The sequence below is a fragment of the Myiozetetes cayanensis genome, unplaced genomic scaffold (genome assembly GCF_022539395.1).
Source record: "Myiozetetes cayanensis isolate MyiCay16 unplaced genomic scaffold, myiCay2020 scf22, whole genome shotgun sequence".
NCBI classification, from domain to species: Eukaryota; Metazoa; Chordata; class Aves; order Passeriformes; family Tyrannidae; genus Myiozetetes; species Myiozetetes cayanensis.
The window spans coordinates 9056079-9079021 of NW_026087434.1; the positions used below are offsets into that span (position 1 = coordinate 9056079).

A 22943-nucleotide genomic window follows, 5' to 3' on the forward strand; every position below is an offset into this window, starting at 1 on the left:
GGCAGCTGGGATGCACACATGGAAAACCCTGGTGCTGCAGCTGCCACTGGGGCTGCAGTGGGTTCTCCAGCCTCTTTGGTCTCTGGGCTTGGACTCAAGCCAGGGTGAATCTCATGGAGGGGCTGAGATGAGGAGGAGGGGAACAAACTGTTTAGAGGGCCATGAATAGGAGCTTTCATGAGCTGTCATTTCCCATTACAGCTGACTCGACATGGAAACACAGCACAGGGCCCTGGCAGGAGAGGTTCCCCTGCCTCCAAATCCCAGCCAACTCCATCCACAGCCTCTTCTAGCTCTTTGGAGACTGAACCTTTCAGCTTGAACCCGCTACAGTGACTGCTGGACCCACCAGCTGCAGGACACTTGCTCAGCTCTTGCTTGGTGACCTGGAGAGGGGGTCAGAAGGACCAGGACCTTGCTGTGCTGGATGTGAGTTGATGTGGGTGATACAAGGGGTTCTGCAGCACCTACCCTGAGTGCAAGGATGCCAAGTGCAAGAACCTTCAAACAAGACCTTATGTAGTGAGAGCCTCCTGCCAAAAGGTAGCAGGGAATTCGATGTAAAACCAGAATTTTTCTCCATTTGCCTTGGAACACAATATCCTCCTGAGCTGGCTCCCCTATTGCCTCACAGAGATCAGCTGTCCACCAATCTACCAATACCTCCCAAACTTGGCTGCATTTCAGTGCTTGTGGGATGTCATATAAAAAGAACAGGAGGATGATTGAGAGGCCCCGTTTCCGACTGACTGTGGCACAAAGTGCCTGAATCTGAGCCTGAGGATGGAGCTACACCCTGTGTGTGTGGATGGCTGCAGGAGTTCTTGGTGTCATGTCTGGTTGGACACGGGTGTGGTGGTGCTGGAAAGGAAAGAGAGCTTGGAAAAGGAGTTTCCAACAGGGAGTAGCCAAGGGAAACTGGTAGTTCGGATGCCAATAAATTGGAACCGAGATTACAAAGGCAGGGAGTAATTTTAGTGCCCTGAGGCTCATTCATCTGCTTAATTCTGGGTTCAGGTGGTTGGTACAGGAAAGGATGGGGGCCAAGGGCTGAGCATGGAAATCCCCAAAGCCTATCTCTGGCAGAATTAGTCCCTGTTCCTCCCTGAGCGGGGCGTGAGGGCAGCTCTGAGTGAGCAACATGCTGAGTGTGGGGCTGGTGCTCCCCAGAGCCCTGAGATGCTGTGGGTGCATGGGGAGAAGGGCTGGGAGGAAGGACAGGGTGGAAAAGCTGCACTGCTCCAAGGCCAGGCTGAGGATGGAGCAGAGAAGGGGTGTGAAGCACAAATGACACCTCTGCAAGGGCGAGCCTTGCAGACACAGCTGCTGCTCTCCAGTTCTGTGGTGTGTCCCCACCTGCAGCTCCCTTCAACCTCCCCTTTCATCCCTCCAATCTTTATTTCACTTGATTAATAAAAAACTCCTTTCCTCCTCTCAGCAGAGATACTGGAGCACAGCCCACGTGTTGGGAGGGGAGGGAGGGAATAGCTGCAGCTTGGCTTCTCTCCTCTGACCACCAGCCAGCTCCCTATCTCGGGATGGATCCAACAGGAGCACAGGAGCTCACATCCAAGAAACCCCAGTGCTCTGCCAGGGCCACACAGGTAGCAGAGAGCCTGATAGAAAGTCAAGTGAAACATCTGGGAGTCTTTTTTTTTTTTTTTTTTTTTCTGCTGCCTCCTCTGTATTTCAGGGCAGGAACTCTCTGATGTGCACAGTGGATTTGCAAAGCTCCAAATGCTCCAGTCTCCCACATGAACCCCCCTGTGTGGGCACAAACTCGTGCCTGTGTCTGTCTAGGAAATCTGGATCACAGGACAACAACAATATTCTGCAGCCAAATGTCAAATGATTTAATAGAATCACAGAATCAGAGAATGGTTTGGGTTGGAAGGGACCTTAAAGATCATCGGATTTCACCTCCCTGCACTGGGCAGGGACACCTTCCACCAGCCCAGGTTGCTCCAAGCCCTGTCCAACCAGGCCTTGGACACTTCCAGGGATGGGGCAGCCACAGCTTCTCTGGGCAACCTGTGCCAGGGCCTGCCCACCCTCTGAGTAAAGAATAAAACACTGGTTCAAGAAACCATCAGATCAGATGCATTTTTGCCCAGGGCAGTGGTGGAATCACCATCCCTGGAAGTGTTCAAAAATGTGCAAATGTGGCACTTGGGGACATGGGGGACCTGGTAGTGCTGGGTTAATGGTTTGGACTCGATGGTCTGAGAGGGCTTTTCCAAACAATGATTCTGTGATTTTAGGAGGGGAAATAAAGCATCAAAAATGCACCCAGTAAAGCTTGTTAGCAACTCTTTCCCCCTTCTTTCTTCCTGAGAGATGTCTTATCCAGCCTGGGAATGGGAGTCCTGCCATGTAACATGACTGAGTAATCCCTAATACCAACAAATAGCTTAAACAGATAATTTCCTAACAACACAAGCAGCAAATTCTGTTCCTGTGAGCCATCCAGCTGAGAGACAGTGAGAGAAGTGAAAAAAACTATTTCAGGAATTAATTGTGAGCAGAGAAGGACTCCAGTGTCAGCAGTGCAGGAAAGAGAGAATAAAAACCCCTACAGAAAAATATAATTTAAACATCCACAGAAGACATGCAAATGCAGGCACAATGAGGGGCCTCTGGATTTTTCCTAATGAACTCTAATGCAAAGGGGAAATTAAAGAACTCTGTTTTCCACTCTGCCCAGTTGCAGAGTGCCTGTGCAGGAGCTGGAGCGTGAGGAAGGCTGTGGTGCTGGAGGGTGAGGGATGGGGCCAGGGAGGGACTTTTCTGCTCTCAGCCTGACAAGCAGAACTTGTCAGGATTGTATTTTTGATGGAATATTCTTGTTTGTTAAGCAAAACTAACAACTCACTCAACAAAACTGGAACTTTAAGCAGGAGAAGATCAGCCTGGATAAGCTTCTTGACTGAGTGTTTTTGTTTTTTCATTTTTTTTTCTAAAAGGGTCTTCAAGATGGTTCAATATCTGAGGCCATTTATTTTTTGAAATAGAAACATCCATTTTTCTACTCCATAATGCTTCTCATTTTGAATCATAAGCCAAGTATAGCATGAATGGGCCTTCTCTGCTGAAGGCAGAATTGAAACCAAATGTTTAAAAATTATCTATTCAAAACGCTTGGCTTGACTCGACTTAGACAACTGTTGCTTTTTTAAACTATAAACAATATTGAAATTCTGGCTGTTTATCCCCAGATGACTTGAGGATTGTTTACAATTTTTCGACGTTTCTCAGGAACTCAAAACCTGTTTCTCATGTATATTTATGCTGGCAGCTGCTATCGAAAGGACAGCTCAGCTCCTCGAAAAGTGGAAGCATATGACAATTTTCTCTTTAGTAAAGCTGGTAAAATATGGGGTGTCAAAGCAGGATGAATTTCCCTGGCCAGTTTGGCTGTCCAGGCAGCTGTTGCATCTGGGCAGGGTCCTTGGGGTCGTTCCCCTCAGGGGTGATGGTGCTGAGGGTCCAATGTGCACCATGAACCCCATGCTCTCCTCACACCTCCCCCCCCATTCAGGGCACGTTGTGTCTGAGAGGGGTTTGGTGGTTGAAACATAAAACTCTGACTCTGGGTGCACATTCCTGAGCTGCCTGGAAAATGAGCTACTGTTTGACAGAGGCAGGACCCACACCGGGGACCCCAGAGAAGCTGTGGTTGCCCCATCCCTGGAAGTGTCCAAGGCCAGGTTGGACAGGGCTTGGAGCAACCTGGGCTAGTGGAAGGTGTCCCTGCCCATGGCAGGGGGTTGGAAGAAGATGATCTTTAAGGCCCCTTCAAGCCCAACCCGTCCTGTGATCTGGCCATGCAGAAGTGCAGGTGCTCTGCCTGGGGCCAGGATCTGCTGGAAATGGGTCAACTCTGCCATTAATAAGCTTTTCTGAGGTGGTGAGAGCTCAGATGTGATCCCTGTGGCAGCTGTGATGAGGTATGTGGGCAGTCCATTGCTTCTTCCAGACATCTCCTGCGTGAGTCTCTGCTCCTGCTGACACGGTTTGTGCTGGCCGGGGTCACTGAGGGGCAGGCAGAGCTCACCCCTTGCTCAGCAAGGCATACAGGAGTAGCATCCAGCTCACATGAGCAGAGCTGGCCATGTCCTGAGCCCCAGCCCTGCCAGCAGCTCCCCTGGGTAGTCACACAAATAATTTTGTCATTGAACCTTGAATCTTCTCATTGTGGAAGATGGAGGAGTTTGGTCTCAGGCCAATACTGGGTTTGTCACAGGAAAGGGTAACAGTGAGGGGTTTTTTAAATCATGGTGTAGCATTGCTGTTGGTTTTATCTTTGTAATTCCCATGGCAGGTGGCTAGAGACGTGCCTGTGGTATAGGATGGGCTCCTAAACCACAATCCTTGGATTGTGGAGGATCAGCCTACTCTGATTGCAGAGGGAGCCTGTGCTCAGAGCACAGCCAGCTCTGCACATCCCAAAGCTGTGGGTCCTGGAAAGCTGCTGCAGCCTTTTCACACAGGCAGAGCCCCACGAGCTGCAGCCCAGGCAGCTGTGGGAGTGCAGAGAGGGGGGTAATTAGATTGTTTGCCCTGTCGATATGATGCATTCAGCCACTTTCCTCTGTGCTCTTGAACTTGTCCTCCTCAGGAGAATGTTTTCACTCCATTGCCATCTCCTCTGTGCCCCGCCCCGGGGGTCCCCAGCAGTGAGCTGGATAGAAAATCTATTGATTGTGTTCCAGAAGCCCTGTACAAGGGAAGGTAAGTGCTCCCCAGCCAATACCTCTCAGTCATTTCCTTTAGGTTGTTGCTCACATGCCCTAAATCACAGCAGGTGGTGAAAGAACAAAAGAAATGAGCTGGAGAAACACTGGCCCAGCAGGTCTAATCCCGTCTGCAGCACCACCATTGCTTTGGCGTCAAGGAAGGAACTCAGAGAGGCCAGATGCTGGTGTGACTGTGGAGAAGGACCCTCCATTTCCAAGAGTGTTCCGAGTTTCAGGAGAGGCAACAGCAAAGAAAGCAGAGAGATGTACTTGGGGCTGATAAGCTGTGTGTGAAGTCCCTCTGCTGCACGCTCACACCGGAGCGTTCGGCCTCCAGAAGTTACACAGTTGCCTTAAGAACCGTGAGATGATGACGACCATCATTATTCCTAATTAACCGTGCTGGAAGGCCGGTGCCGAGCCTTTCCCGAGGAGCTGCGCTTGGCTCCCAGCATCTCTCCCGGCGAGCCGGACGGTCCGTGCGGCATTTCCCGGCCAGCGGAGCGGGAAGGTCCGGGGCCAAGCGGCGTGGTGGAGGCTCAGCAGCGCTGGCCTCGGCTCTCAGCTCCACAGCCAGGCGGTGATGATGCCGAGCTGCTGTCGCACAGGGCAGTGCTGAGCCCGAGGGCAGCGCTGGCGCTGATTGAGCCGGAGCTTTCCCCGCGGAGCTCGGAGCTGCCTCTGGGATGCAGCGCTGCATCCCCCGCCCAGCCGTGTGGACAGGCACAAGATGAAGGAGGTATAATTTTTTTTTTTTTAACAAAAGCCACGGCTGGCCAACGTCTTAGGTAATAAATGCTGTGAGCTGAGGAATGCAGCCTTGTTATTGCCCGGCCGAGGGGAATTAATTCCGCGCGTTGGCTCCTCCGGAGTTTTCTGCCCAGGCGTCGCTGACTTCTTACCACCACATAGATATTTCTGTGTTTCAGCAAAATTCCCCACTTCTAATCTGGATAGTCCTGGCTGGGTGGAGTGCAAAACCCACATTGTTAACTCCGGATAACGGTAATTAAAAGAAAATAAAATCAAAGGTGCTCAGAAAAGAAATGGAAAATTTTTCTGTGGAAGCCAGAAGATTATATTAAACTTCAGTGGTTTAATAAAATATTATGAAGTTTGGGAGCGTATTTTCCCTGGGACCTAATCTGTTTATACATCTAAAAAAGTAAATAGAATATCACTTTACTTGACCACACAGCAAACCTGATATGGGGGGGGGCTGTATATATTTCTTGGGGAATTCCTTCCCCCTTGGGTTTCGTGCAATGCACCATGAGCTGGGTCCATTCCTGAACTACCAGGTCAGAGGAAGCAGGAATTCATCCAGCTCGGTGGAGAAATGCTGTGGATGTGGCAGGGCCAGGGCCAACCAAGGGGTGAGTGTTGGGGGAGCTGGGAAGACCCGACTGCTCAAGGATTTTTGCAATTTAAGAAGTAAGACACTGACCTTGCTGGGGAAACACGTGGTGGAAGACAGGAGGTTGTGGAAATGATGCCAGCAATGCCACTGGAGAGTTCATAGGGTGAGTTAGGTTTAGGAGAACTGAAATCAGACACAAGTGGGCAATTTTGTGTTTTTTCCCCCCTCTTTCCAGGTTGCTGCTGCCAGCAAAAAGAGAGCACAGCCTCTCAGTACCCGTAAACTTTATTAAACGTGTGCTTTTTCATTCTTAAATTAAATTAAAATCAGTCTGTTTCATACTGAAATGGCACCAAAGGGAGAAGGATGACAGTATCACCAAGAGAAGGGGAGGGAGGAGGGAAACCCCAGAAACTGTTATATATGATCAAGAAATTTTTTAATGGTTAAGAAAATGGGAAATTTCCCCCCTCATCTAGAGACCTGACACTATGTGGGTTAGTGGGGGAGAACCAAGGAAGCTGAGGATCAGCGTGAGCCAAAATCACTCTGAGCAGGGTGGGCAAGGCCAAATCATCACTGGGAATTTGACCCCAAAGACCACCCTGGCATCAGGCAAAGGAGTCCCCAACACTGATCTTCATGGCACCTTGGTGGATATATTCCTTCAAACTGTGTAAATTATTGACTGGCAGCATTTCCAGAGGAGTTGGTTAAACTCCCCACAGCACAAAATCAGCTCCAAGGTCAACGTGGGCACAGCAGCCTGGTCCTTGCCTTTCCAGGAATGGCAGCAATGGAATTTGCAGCAGCAGAGGGGCCTGGTTTTGTCTTGCCAAACTGCACTGGTAAAGAAAACCCCATTTCTCTGAAATTTTTCAGGTGTGGCCAGTTGAAATAGAGTGCAAAGGACCTTCCCACAGCTCAGGTTTGGCTGGAAGCTGCTGCTGCACTGGCTTAAAGGGAGGTCTCACCTTCAATCACCTTTCTGAATCTCTGAGCCTGTCCAAAGCATGTCACCAACACTGAGAAAAACAGTGATTTTTGGAGGACTTGGGGGCAATCCTCGTGCTCAGCACCCCTGAGCCCAAGCTCCTGGTGGTTTCAGTGCAGGAGGGCTGTGGTGCCATTTGTGGGGCTGGGCAAGGTGCTGTGCAGACCCCCAGGGGCACCGGTGCAGTGCTGCAAGCTGGGGGGATGGGGGTGTGTCTGTCTGCTCAAAGATCAGGGAATCACAGAATGGTTTGGGCTGGAAGGGACATTTACAGGCCATGGGCAGGGACACCTTCCATTAGACCAGGTTGCTCAGAGCCCTGTCCAGCTTGATCCTGAACATTTCCAGGGGTGGGGCATCCACAGCTTCTCTGGGCAACCTGTGCCAGGGCCACACCACCCTCTTTGTAAAAAATTTCCTTATGATGGATTTGGCACTTGATGGTGACAGGATGCCCCTAAAGGTGGGTGGGGTTTTTGTTCTGGTCTTAAAACAAACATTCTAAACTCCAAATGTCTCATGGCATATAACCCTAAGCTTCATCAGTGCCTAATAGCAGATTTGATAATTGAGACCTGAAGCATTTAACTACACCTAATTAGTATCTCATAGTTAATGTATTGGTTTTTCTGCTCTAAATAAATAAACAAATAAATAATCACTTTACAGGTCACCTTTTCATTTCTAGCTACTTTTACTTTCCCCTCCAATGCACATGCTCAGCACTGCAGGCCCACAAGGGGTGCAGTTTTCAACAGTTTACTTCCAATTCTTCTTAGGTTAAAATAATCTAAACTTCATGGCTGGATTTTCAAATAAGCCTAAAGAGTTTAGGGGCTTAAATGCTATTAGAGTTCAAAGCAATTTGCTTGCATGACCTCCTTTTAAAAGCCATTGTTCATACGTGGAGGGATTTTCGAAAATACTTCGGGCCCAGATCAAAACCAATCAATCACAGTCTCAGATCCCTAAATAGTTTTACAAGGTGTGCAGCAAGGGATTCAAACCCTCGGAAATGAGGGGAAGTCAAACATTCAGGCATTTAGGGGAAAGTATGTCTGTGTGGCCAGGCTCAGTGTGCTGGGAAGAGTTTTTTTTTAAAGGCACATACGATGGCCTTGGGTGCCATATCAAAGCTCTGCTGATTTACTGGCAGGGATTTGGTGGCAATTGTAGAAACTCGTTTGTATGACTGTGCTTGGTATTGCTGTGGCTCGTGAAATATGGGCAGAATGATCTGTAGCACTTCAAAGCTGCTTTGTGCGAGTCTAAATGTGGCTGTATGGGAGGCAACAGCAATATAACTATATTGATTTTTTTTTTTTTTAAATCATACTCGTAAGTGATATTTATCCTGGTGTGCTGGTTTTGGCTGGGGTGAAGTTAATTTTGTTCACAGGAGATGGCATGGGACTAGGGTTTGGATTTGTGCTGGAAATAGTATTGATAACCCAGGGATGTTTTCATTGTTGCTGAGCAGTTCTCACATGGAGTCAGAGCCCTTTCTGCTCCTCACCCCACCCAGCAGGGAGGAGGTGGGGATGGACAAGGAGCTGGGAGGGGACACAGCCAGGACAGCTGACCTCAGCTGAGCCAAGGGATATCCCAGACCACATGGCATCATGCTCAGTATATAAAAGTGGGGAAAGAAGGAAAGAGGGGATTTTTGGAGGGATGGTGTTCATCTTCTCAAGTCACCGTTACGTGTGATGGAGCCCTGCTGTCCTGGGGATGGCTGAGCACCTGCCATGGGAAGTGAGGAATGAATTCCTTGTTTTGCTTTGTTTGCATGCATGACTTTCTCTTTACCTATGAAGTGTTTTTATCTCAACCTGCAGGTTTTCTCAGATTTAATCTTCCAATTCTCTCCCCCATCCCACCGGGGGAGCGAGCGAGTGACCATGTGGGGCTGAGATCCCACCTGGGCTTAAACCAAGGAAACTTGTCCAAGGCATGTACTTATTATCCCATCCTTAATTCTCCTTGAAATACCAAAGAAATGGCGCACTTAAACCTTTTTGTCAGCAGTGAAGACCTCAGACTTTGTGCCTCACTGGTGCTGGCACACTTTGGTCGTGCCTGTGAGTGAACAATGCCTTGTCCCTCTCTGCCACCTCTACTTTTGCATTTGAATGGAAGAGCACAGGGTGGGAGGGACGGTGTCCATCTCCCATTCCTGCTCCAACAAGCCTTGCTTTCAGAATATTTTTCCCAATAACTGCCTCCCATCCTTTTGTCTACATCAGAAGCCCATTCCCCCTTGATCTGTCCAGCATGGGCAGAGAGCAGGTTGCTCCCCTCACCTCCAGTGACACATTGGGGACACCATTACCAAGAGCCCAGCAATCTTCCAGCTTCTTCTGATTTGAGCTGCAGAGGTGCTGGGAGGGACCATGACCCCACAGAGCCAAAGCTGTGTGACCATCTCTGATGTTCTCGTGTCATTTCTTGCATGAACATTGAGGGGCTGAAGGGAGAAAGGGCTGTTGGGGGTCTGTGTGGTGCCTTTCTGCCCTAAGGTGTTTCCAGAAGGCAATTAGGCAGGATGACCATTGCCAAAAGGGGGTTAAAAAGGGACACAATGGAACAGGAATGGTGGGGAGGGGGTGAAGGGATCAGTGGAGGTGGTGAGGGTGGTACTGAGCTGTGCCAGGCCAGGACAAGCTGCTGAGCACAGCCCAGCTTTGGTGCCACCAACCCATCACTTCACCAGTTAGGACACAGAAACCTGGGCTCAGGTAGAGCTTTGGGAGAAGCTCCTGGAGCCTTGCAACACTAGGGGAGTTATTTTAGAAATGGGCCTGCCTTGGGAAAACCCTGTGGGTTTGTGTCTTCAGGGGATAGGAAGGTCCCAGGACTCTCTGCACCCTTGGGAACAGAGGGAGGTGTGTAAGGATGAGTTGGAAGGTGGCTTGGGGTAGCCAGGAGGGGATGTGGCTCAACACCTGCAGTGGACTCGGTACCTTGAGGCTGAGTGACCTCCAAGCTGTTTTCCTTAACTTGCCAAGGTGGAAATGCCTCCCTCATGGGTTAACTCATAATTCCAGATACAGTTCTCTTTGGACTCCTTGAAATCTCTGCTCTGTTGTGATTTTATTAAGATCCTGGCTGGTGTGTTAGCAGCCAGTGAGTTTCATCCTCAGGCTTCTTCTTAACCACATTCCCAGACAATCCCTGACTTTGTTTTACCTCATCAGGGTCTTTTGAAGGCTGGACTCACCCTCCTGTTGTGTTTATGCAGCACAAAGCAACAATTGGGTGCTCCTTTAGTCCAGAAAATGCTGAAGATCAAGAACCAGCAGATAGATGAGCCCATGGTAACACAAGATCCTGCTTCACTAATAAATTTCTATCACTGAGACATTTCCACCAGCCAGAAAAAGATAATAAAGGAGATTGGTTTTGCCTGACAATTTTTAAAGCCCTTCACAACCAATGTTCTTGTTCCTGCTTCCCACTCAGTTCTCAATTAGGGAAGAACTATTATCTTCTCATTCCCCTTTCTGGACATGCATTTTGTTGACTTTTTCCCAACCAACCCTTCCTCTACTGTATTTAAGACTGGCACAACTTAAAATATTCATCATTAGGGATTGAATTGGATCTGCCAGACACAGAGAAGTTTCCTACATACGTGTGGTGGGATGGTGGGTCCCCCATCACCTTCAAGACTTGTGTGCCATGAACATCACCTTAGTGTGGACCTTCCCTTCCCATCCCCAAAATCCCTTCAGAGGGGCCCCCCTTGGAAAAGGATTCTGCTGTCAGTGTAGCAAAAGGGATGCAAAAGGGAACTCTGGTTTAGAGCCAGCTCCTGTGAATGAGGCCTTTTGACTACCTGGCAATTTTCATCACAGAGTCAAAAGAATCATTTGTTTCCTTTCACTTTTGGCCACCAAAATTATTTTGTCTGAAAACAAAACAAAGGATTATTGGTTTTGGCTTCCATAAGAGGAAAAAGAAGTTTGGTTGATGAAAAGAGCTTGATTTAGGGGGGTTAAAAGTAAAACAAAAAATTGGATAAATGAAGAAAAATTGACCAAATGTTTCATGCAATAAAAAATCCCCTAAGGTAAGGTTTGGAAAGCCAAATTAGGTATTAAGCCTCCTTTGTTTTATTGTCAGAAGTGGTGAGGTCGGCTTAAAATGGCAATTGCAAGCCAAAATCTGGATGACCTTTCAGGAAGACTCTGAGCTCCCCCAAGGACCCCGTCACTTCTAAAAACTTTACACCTGCATTTCTTTTACAGGGGCAGTGCTAAACCCTGGACCCACTGAGGGAAGCAGCCAAGCTGCAGGTGATGGACAGCACCAGGTTGCTCTTCACAACCTCCTTTTTGTGGGTGGACACATCACCTCTTCTCTGAGAGAAGCAAGAAAACAAAGCAGCATTGAAAGAAAAGAATAAATCAGAGCAAATCATGTTTCAGCACGACTATTATTTTTTTTTCTGTATTCCCCCCCTCTCTACTGATACGTAAAAAAAATATATATTATATTATATTTTCCTTTTCTTAAATTATTTTTTTTTTTTCCTCAGCCTCAGTCCCAGCCAAAGTCCTGCCCCGTCATCTGGTAGAACTTCATGTTGAAGGGCCGGTAGAAGTCCCGCAGCCTCTGCACCACCTCCTGGTCGATGTCGGGGTGGGTCCTGCCTTTGGTCTTCCCCAGGCAGTGGGGTTTGCTGCTGCCTTCCGCCTTCTTCAGGCACGGGAAGCCCTTGGTTTTGTTGAAGTAGAAGTGTTTGTCGGTGATGATCCTCTTGAGGCCCAGAAAGTCCTGGACCCTGCCCAGCTCCCCCGCGGGGTCGCTGATCAGCCTCTCCCCGCTGACGAAGAGGATCTGCCCGATGGGGAAGTAGAGGAGCCAGTTCTCCAGGTGCTTGGCGTAGATGCCAATCTGGATGGCGCTCCACGAGGTGTCGATCAGGCCCGTAGTCCTGTTTTTGAAGGTCAGGCTCTCAAAGGTGGGGATGTCGGGCTTCTTGGAGAGCGTCTGGGTGTAGTCCGAGATGGCTCTGGTCACGGGGTCCCGCACCACCACGATGAGCTTCGTGCCCTTGGACATGGAGGAGATGCGGGCTGGGGCCTCCTTGGTGACGAAGTAGCTGGGGGTCTTCTCCATGGTGATCTGCCCCTCCAGCGTCCTGGGCATCAGGTCCCTGGGATAAGGGGAGAGAGGGGCACGTTAGTGCCAGAACTCCCTGGGTGGGGTGGGGGAGCTGGCTCTGGGCAGTGCTGTGGGCACATCCCAGGTATCAGGGGCAGGATGGTCCTGAACCTCACAACTCCAGCCCAGCTCTTTCCTCTTCAGGAGGCCCATAATACTCTGAGATTCTGCAAAGATCTGAGCTCACTGCTGATTTCCCACTTCCTTTACCTGCCTATTTACCTGGAATTAGACCTGAACTCATTTGGCCTCTTCAAAGCCTCCCCTCTTGATGGGATCCCACCTCCCTCCTTGCAATGGCTCTGTAAGAACACAGCACACCTTCACGATCCTAATGCCCTATCCCTTTAAATTCCTCCCTGCCCACACTGGGGTTTTCTGCACAGTGGCTTAAATTCCCTGGAATAACAGTGAATTCCTGGAGTAACAACACTCCCTTCCTGCCGGACAGAGGGATTTTCAGGGGCCCGGATGCAAGACTTTATCTTTTGGTATTTTCAAGGTGGAAGCAAGTTGATGCCACATAAAAATGTGCAACAGCAGCTCCCTGACCTCAGCAATTTCCTTCTTTCAGCTAAAGACATCCTACACACAGGTTGCTTCGGGAAGCTGTCCTAGATGGAGTGGAAGGGCCCTGGGGCTCAGGCCAGGGTTCATCCTGTTCCAGCATCTCCATGAGAGTTCAGAGCCCTCCTGGCCCAGGAATGGGTGTGGTTTGCTAAAGGACCACGGGATTTGGTGGTAGGATAACCTGAGGATAAACAAGGCAAGCCAGGAAGGTGCAGGAGCCATATGAGCATCCGACTGCTCCTCCTGGGCACTCCCAGCTCCTCTCCTTGCTCCTCCTTGCCTGCCACACCACATCCCATCCCCTCACACACATCACCCTGTGTATCACCCCCAGACAGGGGCCAGCATCTACAAAACACCAGTGATTCACACCACCATCACTTGGTTACACGAACCCATCCTGCCTTCCAGCCTCTCAGCAGCGCTTCCCTCTCCCCAGCTGACATTCCGACGGTCCCGTCCTTCCCAGGGGGAATGGGAGATGGATGGGAGCTGGTTGCTGCACCAGTGAGGTTCACTGCCGTGCCACCAGCAGTTCTCATGGCAACTGCAGCCCCCCAAGCCCTGAGCCCTCAGCTTTGACCCCTCTGAGGCCGTGACACCCGCGCTCAGTGATGAACTGCTCCGTCCCTGCTTTACTGCCACCGTCCTGCAGCAGCAACAACATCTGCTTTGCAAACCTGTGCAATATGCCAGCAAAATTAAACTCATCTATCAAAAAAGCAACAATAAAAAGCCAACAATGGCTAAAAACACCAATAACAACCAAACCCCAGGCTGTTATGTTACAAATGAGAGAGCAAGGAATGACCCTACCCTAAAGCAATTCCCTTCGCAACCATATTACACAGAGGCTGAGCAAAGGCATGGTCCTAGAGAAGCCAAATCTTTGCTGAGGGTTTCTCTTTAGGGGAAACCCCAAGAATTTGGGGCACTCAGAATGGAGAATAAATGAGCTGAGAGGTATGAGAGAGCCCTCGCACGGCCTGAAGGCTGTGAAGACATAAAGGGAATCACTGCTGAACTAAAGATGGCCTTTGCCAAGCAGACACATAATTCTGCGGTGGAATTTGCCATCAGTTGATGCTGAGAAGGCCAAAAGCATAACTGGTTCAGAAACAGACTGGCCAAATTTATGGTGGCTGAGATGAAGTGGTGGCAGTGAAATGTGGGAGTCCCAGAGCCACTTGAGCCATGGGGAGAGCCCCCAGTCCTGACTGCCCTCAACTGGGAGGAGGTAACAGGAGGAGATCTCCAATCCCCAGCCTTCATACACTTGTCTGTGGATACCTGATACCAGCCACCATCTGGAAGGAGGCACTGGGCTGGAAGTCTCTTTGCTCTGGCCTGGTGCAGCTGGTTGGATGGGGTTTTGCTCAGGGCAGCCTCACTTTTGACAAGGGCATGGAGTGATAGGACAAGGGGTGATGGCTTTAAAGTGAAAGAGGGCAGGTTTAGATTGGATATTAGGAAGGAACTCTTCCCTGTGAGGGTGGTGAGGCCCTGGAACAGGTTGCCCAGAGAAGCTGTGGATGCCTCATCCCTGGTTCAAGGTCAGGTTGGACAGGGCTTGGAGCAACCTGGGATAGTGGAAGGTGTCCCTGCCCATGGCAGGGGGTTGAAACAAGATGATCTGTAAGGTCCTTTCTGACTCAAACCATTCCATGAATCATTCTATGAATCACCTTTCTCCCCCATGTGCATCAAACTCCCATTTCTCTGATGTGGTCGTGTTGCCCTGCAATGACTGAGTCATCTGCAAGCACCTGAACCCTTGGAAGGGTGAAGGAACCAGGTCATACCCCCTTCCCCACTGCCTGCCAGCTCAGTCCCCACTGTCCCTGCCCCTGTAAGAGCCTCCTGCAGCTCAGAGTTGCTCTTGAGCAAGAGCAGCAGCAGGACAAGGGCAGCAGGATGGCACTGACTTCTGTTTGTGTTCTGGTAAGTGTTGAAATCTCAGCTGTGCCTTCCCAAGGAGCAGATTAAACCCCTTCCACGGCAAGGCTGCAACACAAAGTGTCCCTCAGTGCCCAGGAATGAACACACACCTCCACTGCCGGGCCAGGACACCCCGGGAGCCCCGGGAATGTGCTACCACAGCGTTGGGGAGATTAATTAATTACAAAGGGCATCTTTCATGGACATAAACAGTTGCCTGGAGGCCTCCTTGGACTAATGGCATCTGGGTTTTATTGCAAAAGAGCCACTTGAAAAGACAAGAACCACAAAAATGTTTCTGGCAAGAGCAGCCACCAGCGAGCCCTGCCAGAATAAATGGATTCTGTTATTTTAATTTTAGTAGAGCCCGGAGCTTTATTTAATTACTTAATAGGGGAGGAAGACTTTCCTCAAAGACAGCATTTCAGCCAGGCATGTATATTCATATCTGGCCTTCCCCAGGTCCACACTTTCTTCCCAACACCAGTGTCCAAGGTCCAAGACGGCTCATCCTGTGTCTGGCCAAAGACCCTGGAGGTAGCTCATGAGGGGGGTTGTGACCCCTTCCTCACCCCAATGAGCTTTGCAGGACTTCACTCTGGTCATGAAACAGCTTGGATTTGTCTTCCCTGGGAGCTGATGCAGCAAAGCCTCCAGCCCCTGGCCAGAGCAAGACAGGCACAGCTGTAGGGTCAGCAGCCCCAGAGGATCAGGATGGGGTGGTGCTGAGCAAGGGCTGAGCGCCAGGATTAGGGTGACAGGTCCAAGTGATGCACGTGGGGCTGCTCAGGGATCTCCTGATGCACTTGGTTTGCCAGTCCTCAACACAGGCCCCACTGGGGCATCCCAGTAAATGGTTCCCAACCCTCAGGCCCTGCAGGTGTGGGAGCTGACCTTTGGTGTCATGTTTATTATGGCTTTTGTAGCTCTTTGTGGACTCTACAATGCAGCCCTTCAAAAGCTGGACTCTAAGTTTCCCAGGGTGTTGGCTCAACCCCTGCCCCAGAGATCAGAGTCCACAGAGACACCCTCTGATCTCGAGTCTCTGTTCTTATCAAGAGCACAACTCCAGGGAAGAAATCATGTCCAAAAACCTCCCTCCTCACAAGGCTGAGCACCCAAGGGTTGTGTTTCTGGCAATTTAGCTTGGAGGAGCAGAAGCAATGATGGGTGTTGGTGGTGTTTGCCACCAGCTCGTGCTGGGAACACACCTCGGCTCCATCAGGGGCTGGGAAATGGGTCAGAACAGCTGGTTTGCCCTCAGCTGACCTGTGCTGCTGTCCCACCAACTCCAAGCAGCAGGAAAAGCTGGTGACTGGCAAGAAAACAAGCACTGGTTGTTCCAGAAATGGGATTTCTGGGAGGGAACAGCCTGTTCCATGTAGGAGGAGCAGCCCTGGGCTGCTGTTTCCCACAGAGGTCGGAGCAGCTTTTGGTCACTGGATTCAGAAAACCCGACGTGAGTTTGCTGTTTGAAGTCCATCTGCTGCTTTGCTCCCAGCTGGACCGAGCCCTGTCCTGCTCAGGACCTCCTGGGCTCCTTGGCAGCAGGCAAGGCACGAAGAGCAGCTGTGGATGGACTCGCTGCAAACCTTTCCCACATAAATCTAGTCCAGCCCTCTCTCCAAGGGAGGCTGACGTCAGTAGATAAGGGCAGCTCCTCACCAGACCTGATGCCACTGCAACCCAGAGCAATAAATAAAGCTGCTGTGATTACAGGTCAGCCCCATGGGCTCTCTGGGCTCCAGTAAAACCTGCCCTTGACCATGTGCTGAGGGCAGGATTCATCTCCTCTTAACCCCAGAAGGTGAGTTCCTTCTTCCTGGCAGTGCTTGTATGACTTCTTAAAAATAATCAGCCTGCCAGAGCCTGGGTATCCAGGCTGGGTGGACTGAAAGGATCATCCAGAAGGAGGTGTGCCAAGCCTGATGCCAATGATGGTGTCATCTCCCTGCCCTGTGCTGGCATGGAAGGGTCTTGCACCCACCAGCCTTGAGCTCAGCTGCAGCAGAGAACTGAGTCTGTGCTCTGCCTGAAATGGCAATAACAATGTCCCTGGGGAGGAGGAGGATGCAGGGAATGGGTCTGGACCAGCACTGGGGTTTGCATCCTGCAGCAGCACAGCTGCAGTGCCAGAGCAGGGAACAGTTCAGGAGGAATGAGCAGTGAGCGAGAAATATCATCAAATGCTGATATCCTGCCCCAGCCCCAGCAAGCTGGGGGTGGCACACGCTCCCCCTGACAGGCTCTGCTGTCCCTGGGACAGTGACAGGTCACTGGGTGCAGGAAGGTGAGCAGAGGGGTCTGCAAGCAAACACAGCACAGGTACAGCCTGAAGTGCAAACCCACCACCACCGAGCCCTGAGATGCAGAAAACTCCACAGCCTGGGCATGTGCCTGCCAGTGGCAGCTCAGGGACAATGCCTGTGTCCCTGGACCCCTCCACCAATGCTGCTGGGCCACCTGAGTGCTCTCCCCACCTGCCTGAAGCAGCAGCAGGAGCAAAGCAGGAGCTGCTGTGGCCGAGTCCCTTCTCCCCACACTGATATTCACCCTTATCTTTGGCCATGTTCCTGCTGCTCTGGCCTCAACCCCGAAAGGGCACACGGGACAGGAACTGTCCACAGGATAAAGGATGGGAATGAAGCAGAAACACAAAGCCAGAGCTCCACAGAGTCTGTTTACACAGCCCTGGGCTTTCCCAAAGGTGCTGGTGACTTGGGCTATCAGGATCTTCCCATTACACAGCCTGGGAGGTGCTTTGGGCTTATGAGACACGGCAGAAGAAAGAGGACACTGCTGACCCCTACCCTGCACCCCAAGACACCTTCCCTGGCCAGCCTGGCCTGGGTCACCTTGCTTCAGGTGCTTTTCCCATCTTTGCCAGTAGCCTGAGCTACTGGTCCAAGCAGTGGGATACACACAAAGAAATGGTGGGGAAGGAAAACCCCTGGGCAGGTATTAGAACATCTCAGGAGCCTCCTTGAGTAGTTGTCAATGAATGGGATAACAAACTTAGGGCAAACTGCAAAGGAAAAATCTGCCCCCTGTTAGTTTTTCCCTGCTCAGCTGGTTTGCTGCAGTTTGGTTTTGCTCCCAAGGCAAAGTCCAGGGTTCAGTTGGGATTTGGAGCTCCCTAGCCTGTAGCAACAGTGGGAAAGGAAGTCTCTCTTGGTGGCAAGTGCTGTTTTTAGGGAAGTGCCACTGAAGAGGTCATCACAGGAAAAACCATATCAAAGAACTGTTGCTCTTTCTGAAAGAACCCGACAGCTCTGCAATCAGCTGTGGGACCTTGGATCCCATAGAAGAGCCTTCCTGGCAAGGAAGGGCCAAATCTGCTCCCAGAAATGCAACACATGCTCACAGGGAGGACTGGACAGAGCTAGGGAAGCAGAGCAGAGAGGTAAAATCGGCTGTCGGAGGGGGTTTATTTCACGTCTCACTTCTCTATAGAAACACTGCCAGAATTTCTGTCCCCAGGAAGGAGCAGGACACCAGGGTGATGGGCAGGTGACACAGCTGACAGTCCTGGGGGAAATACAGAGCACTCTCCAGCATGAAGAACAAGGGGGATGGGGAAACTGAGGCACAGCCAGCACTGTGGCTTGGTGCAGCCTCACGCCCCCGGCGTGCTGTGCATCCTTCCCTGGGCCACTGCAGCCACCAGCAGGTTGTCTTCTCCTCCCCCCAGCATTTCTCTTTTTCTTTCAAATCATTTTTAAGTAGTGACTCTGCAACAGAAATTTATAAAAAACCCCGAAGTTGCTCTCACAGGCGCTTCCCTTCCCTCCCCCTCCAGCCCACACTCCCAGAAGTACCATTACAGCATGTACAGGAGATGATTGAAAAGAAAGATGCTCTGGCAAGAGTGATAACTTGATGTAACCAGGAGCGGGTATGTATATATAAATTAGAAAAACACTGCCTAAAGAGATGAATTCCTCCCTCCCATGAGACCAGTGGCTCAGCCCAGGGGCTGTGCTGCCCTGGCAGCTCTAGCAAGGCTCTAAATTTGCTTTGATGAGCTGTGAGGGTACATCGGAGTTAGCTGAGCCTCCTGCTCTGCCTTCCTTCAGATCTCAGGTGAAATCAATACATGGAAAGAAGCATTTCAGGAAATGGAGAAAAATGAAAAAAAAAAAAAGCAACCCTCCAAGAAAAGCTGTGGGACTGAGGCAGCTGAAAGGAAAGGGGCAAAGGATCAGAGAGGTCTGCAAGGAAAAAAGAAAATCACTGGTGTTGCTGGATGTAAAATCAAAACCAACTGGCACTGAAATAGCAAAAGGACACCATTGCCATTGCTTTTAATGAGGATGGATTAGGCTGAGCTTGGAGCAAAATAAGAGGCAGGAATAGTCCTGGGAGAGGACAGTGGAGACCGTGGGTCTCTCCTACCCCTACCCATCCTTTTATCTGGGTAAAGATAATACTCAGGGAAATCTCGGTACAACACAGCCATCATTTCCTGGAGGACACTGCACCCTCACAAAACAACTGCAGTAGAGTCAAGGGCCTTGAGATTTCCTCTGGCTCTGCCCTTCTGCCCCCACAGAAACAGTGCAAACTGTGCAGGTTGAGCTCATCACCTGCTAGGATAAACGTGGTCTTATTCCCTTGGCTGTAGTTGGAAAGGTGTCCAGGAGAACTCCTTCATTTCCACATGCAGGGAATGACCCTGGGTTATTTGCTTCCCCAGGATGTGCCCCTAGAACACAGGGTTTTTATCATGCCCAATATTCCAGAGGGCTTAAAAAAATTAAAGCAAACATGAAGTGTGAAGAGAGTAGGTTTGGAGTGATTATTAGGAAGAAAGTCTTGCTTGTGAGGGTGGTGAGGCCCTGGCAAAGGTTGCCCAGAGAAGCTGTGGCTGCCCCATCCCTGGTTCAAGGCCAGCTTTAAGGTCCCTTCTGACCCCAAACCCTTTTGGGATTCTATGAGTACTGGCCCTTGTTGGACTGGGCTGTGCTGGGATGAAAAGGGCAGTTCTCAGAGCGCACAGGGAGTATCACCACTTTTAGGAACTCGAGAAAGTAGCCCAAAAACCAGACCTGGTGGCAGAGCCGAGTGTGGGCATCACCCCCTGTACCAGAGCCCAGGCTGCAGGGACAGTCACTGCTGGGTGCTGCAGGCACAGCCCTGGGCACAGCCATCACTGCTGGGGACAAACGTGGCACACCACTCATACAGCACCTTCCCAAAGACAGCACCCTGGAAGAGGCAGGGCCTCTCCTGCCCCCAGCCCCCAGATGTGCCCTCCCTGTGCTTGCTGCTGGCACACAGGAGCAGCCTCAGGAGCTCCCCGGCTCGTCCTCACGGCGGATGCTGGAGTTTATTTGAGCAAGGCCTGGTGTTTAGGTATCTCATTACATCTGCAGCCAGCAGCAGCTGTTTCCACGCTGTATCTGTCAAGCAGCATCTTATCAGCAGAGCTGCCTTCCCGTCCCTGCCTCCACTCCTTCCAGTTAAGATCCCTCTGAAGTCTAGGGCTGGCTGACAGCCTGACACAGGTGCAAACCTCTGCCTAAACTGCAGCCCACAGGGCCCCCCAGGTGTTTTCCCTGTCCCCATCCAAACCCCCATGGTCAGCGGTGCCAGCCCCAAATCCAGCCCGCCCAGCAGGGCAGGGGTGACAGAGGGACAGGGCAGGCAGCTGTGCCCATCCAGGCACCCATGCTGTGCCCATCACAGGGGCTGAGCCAGGCTCTGGGGGGTCCTTAGTCCTCCCCGTTGCACACCGAGCACGGTGGGCAGCTCCACTCACTCCAACAGTGGGTTTAACCACCTCAGCAGTCAAGAACAAAACACGCCAGGAATCTCTGGGACACTCAGCTCCCAGTGCAGCATTTATGGGGGTAACATCCAGAGTCACCCCATCCCCAGGTCACAGCCAGGAAGCCTTTCCCCTTCCGAAGGAGCTGGGAAACCCATCAAAGGAGCGCCGCGGAGAAAACAGCTTGTTTGCACGGAGCGTCCCTGATAACTCCAGAGGTGGAGAGCCTTCCTGGATCTCGGGCTGTGACCTCGGTCAGGAAGAGCAGGAACAATCCTGGGCCAAGGGCAGGGCAGCCGAGCAGGAAGTGGCAGCGTCCCCAAGATAAGGGGCTCGTCTGCCCCCAGGAGACCCCCGTGGGACCAGCCACGCGTGTGACTTCACGTTGGCTCCCGTGACCCCGGAGCGATGGGAGCAGGAGGGCTGGGAAGGGCAGGGGAGGGTTTGCACGCAAAGAGGGGCTGCACAGGGGGCTCTGCTCAGCAGCCCTGTGCCCCCACTGTGCTTTCAGCGCTCAGCTCCTGCCTCGCTGCCCCCCCCGGGAAGGGAGATTGCACTGATCAGAGCTCATTACAGCACACAAACCCTCTGCCTAATTGCTCTGATTAATTATTGATGGGCAGAGCTCAAGCTCTGAGGGCAGCAGGTAAGCGGGAAGCCCCGGGCTCGGGCAGGTGTGTCCTTGTGCTGAGAGGTGATCCTGCTGTCCCAGCATCTCAGGACACATCTGAGAGAGGGAAACATAGTGAGAGGCTCCCAAAAATCCTCAGTGCTGGGAAACACATCTGGGCATCTCCTGGAGACCACCAGTGCCTAAGTGCTATCGACAAGCAGAACCCCCCAGATGCCATTAGCTGTGCAGGCCATTGATTTTCTCTGCTGGAACAAGGAACTCACTGGAGATGAGGCAATCTGGGGTGGCACCACCACCACTTCCTCCAAGCTGACCAGCTGGGCTTTGGAAAAGGGGAGTTTTGTAGTTGTTTTCTCTCCAGAGGCTAACTGCTGGTAAATCCCAGCCCTTTGCCTACCAGGAGCAGATGAAGAGCTCTGGAGCCCTCAGCCACAGCCCCCTTTTACCAAGTCTCCATCCTTTATATGGGAATGGAGACACCACTGGGCAGCTTCTAAAGGAGTTCTCTCTGTTGGGTTGGGAATGGGCTCATCAGCCATCTCTGCCACTGCCCTGCAGTGATTCCCCATCACCCTGCTCTTTAATCCACCCTGAGAGCTCCTCTCATGGCATTCCCAGCAGCTCTGGGGAGTGGTTTGGGGTATGCCATGCACTGGGGAGCACAAACTCTGTCTGTCCCCATCAGACCTGGACCTGCACTCATCCAGCCTCCCCAGCACCACGTGACAGCTTAACCCAGCAGTGGCTGGAGCTCCATGTGTAAGGCACAAGTTGTTTGCCAAAGTCCCTGCAGCACCAGCTGATTCTCACAGGGGAGCAAATCAGGCCCACAGTGATTTCATCATATTTCCAACGTGGTTCCCAAATGAAAAGTGATTCTTCATTTCCCAGCTGGATTTGCTTGGGTAAATTCAGGCTTCTGGTGGTTGGTTCTGTTGGCTTTTGGGCACTGCTTTATTGTGACTGTGGTCCCTCTTAATGAAAACAGACACTCCTGCTGTCTTCCACAGATGCCTCTATTACTGGGGGATGAGAGGCTGGACATGACTCAGCAATGTGAGTCTGCAGCCCAGAAAACCATCCATATCCTGGGCTGCATTCCCACAGCGTGGGGTGAGAGAGGCAATTCTGCCCCTCTGCTCTGGTGAGATCCCACCTGGACTGCTGAGGCAAAGTCTGGGTCTCCCAGCATAACAAGGATGTGGAGCTGATGGAGGGAGTCCAGAGGAGACCACAAAGGGCTGGAGCCCCTCTCCTCTGGAGACAGGCTGGGAGAGATGGGGGTGTTCACCTGGAGAGGAGGAAGCTCTGGGGAGACCTGAGAGCCCCTTGCAGTGATCCAAGAGAGCAGGAGAGGGACTTTGGACAATAGCCTGGAGTGACAGGACAAGGGGGAATGGCTTCCCACTGATGAAGGGCAGGGTTAGATGGGATATTGGGAAGAAATTCTTGGCTGTGAGGATGGTGGGGCGCTAGCACAGGTTGCCCAGAGAAGCTGTGGTTGCTCCATCCTGGAAGTGTCCAAGGCTAGGTTGGACAGGAGCTTGGAGCAACCTGGGCTGGTGGAAGGTGTCCCTGCCCATGGCAGGGGGTTGGAATGAGATGAGCTTTAAGGTTCCTCCCAAACCATTCTGTGATTCTCTGATTCTGTGGTTATTCTACAACCTGCTGACTCCCCTTTATGCCATATTATGCCAAAGGAGGATTTTCCAGCTGAAACAATGGTCATGATCCTTTTCCATCCCTGCATCCTGCCCTTCTCCCTCACAAGT

At 51.3% G+C, this 22943-nt stretch overlaps 1 protein-coding gene across 1 annotated transcript in view; it reads right to left on the bottom strand.

Annotated features, from left to right (window-relative positions):
- Nucleotides 1-11516: 11516 nt before the first annotated feature.
- Nucleotides 11517-22943, bottom strand: part of LOC126642106 (heparan sulfate glucosamine 3-O-sulfotransferase 3A1-like) — a 33023-nt gene continuing 21596 nt past the window's right edge. The window contains exon 2 of the mRNA XM_050319449.1: nt 11517-12251. Coding sequence (XP_050175406.1) covers nt 11633-12251 — 619 coding nt within the window. The 3' untranslated portion in view covers nt 11517-11632. The remainder of the gene's footprint in view (nt 12252-22943) is intronic.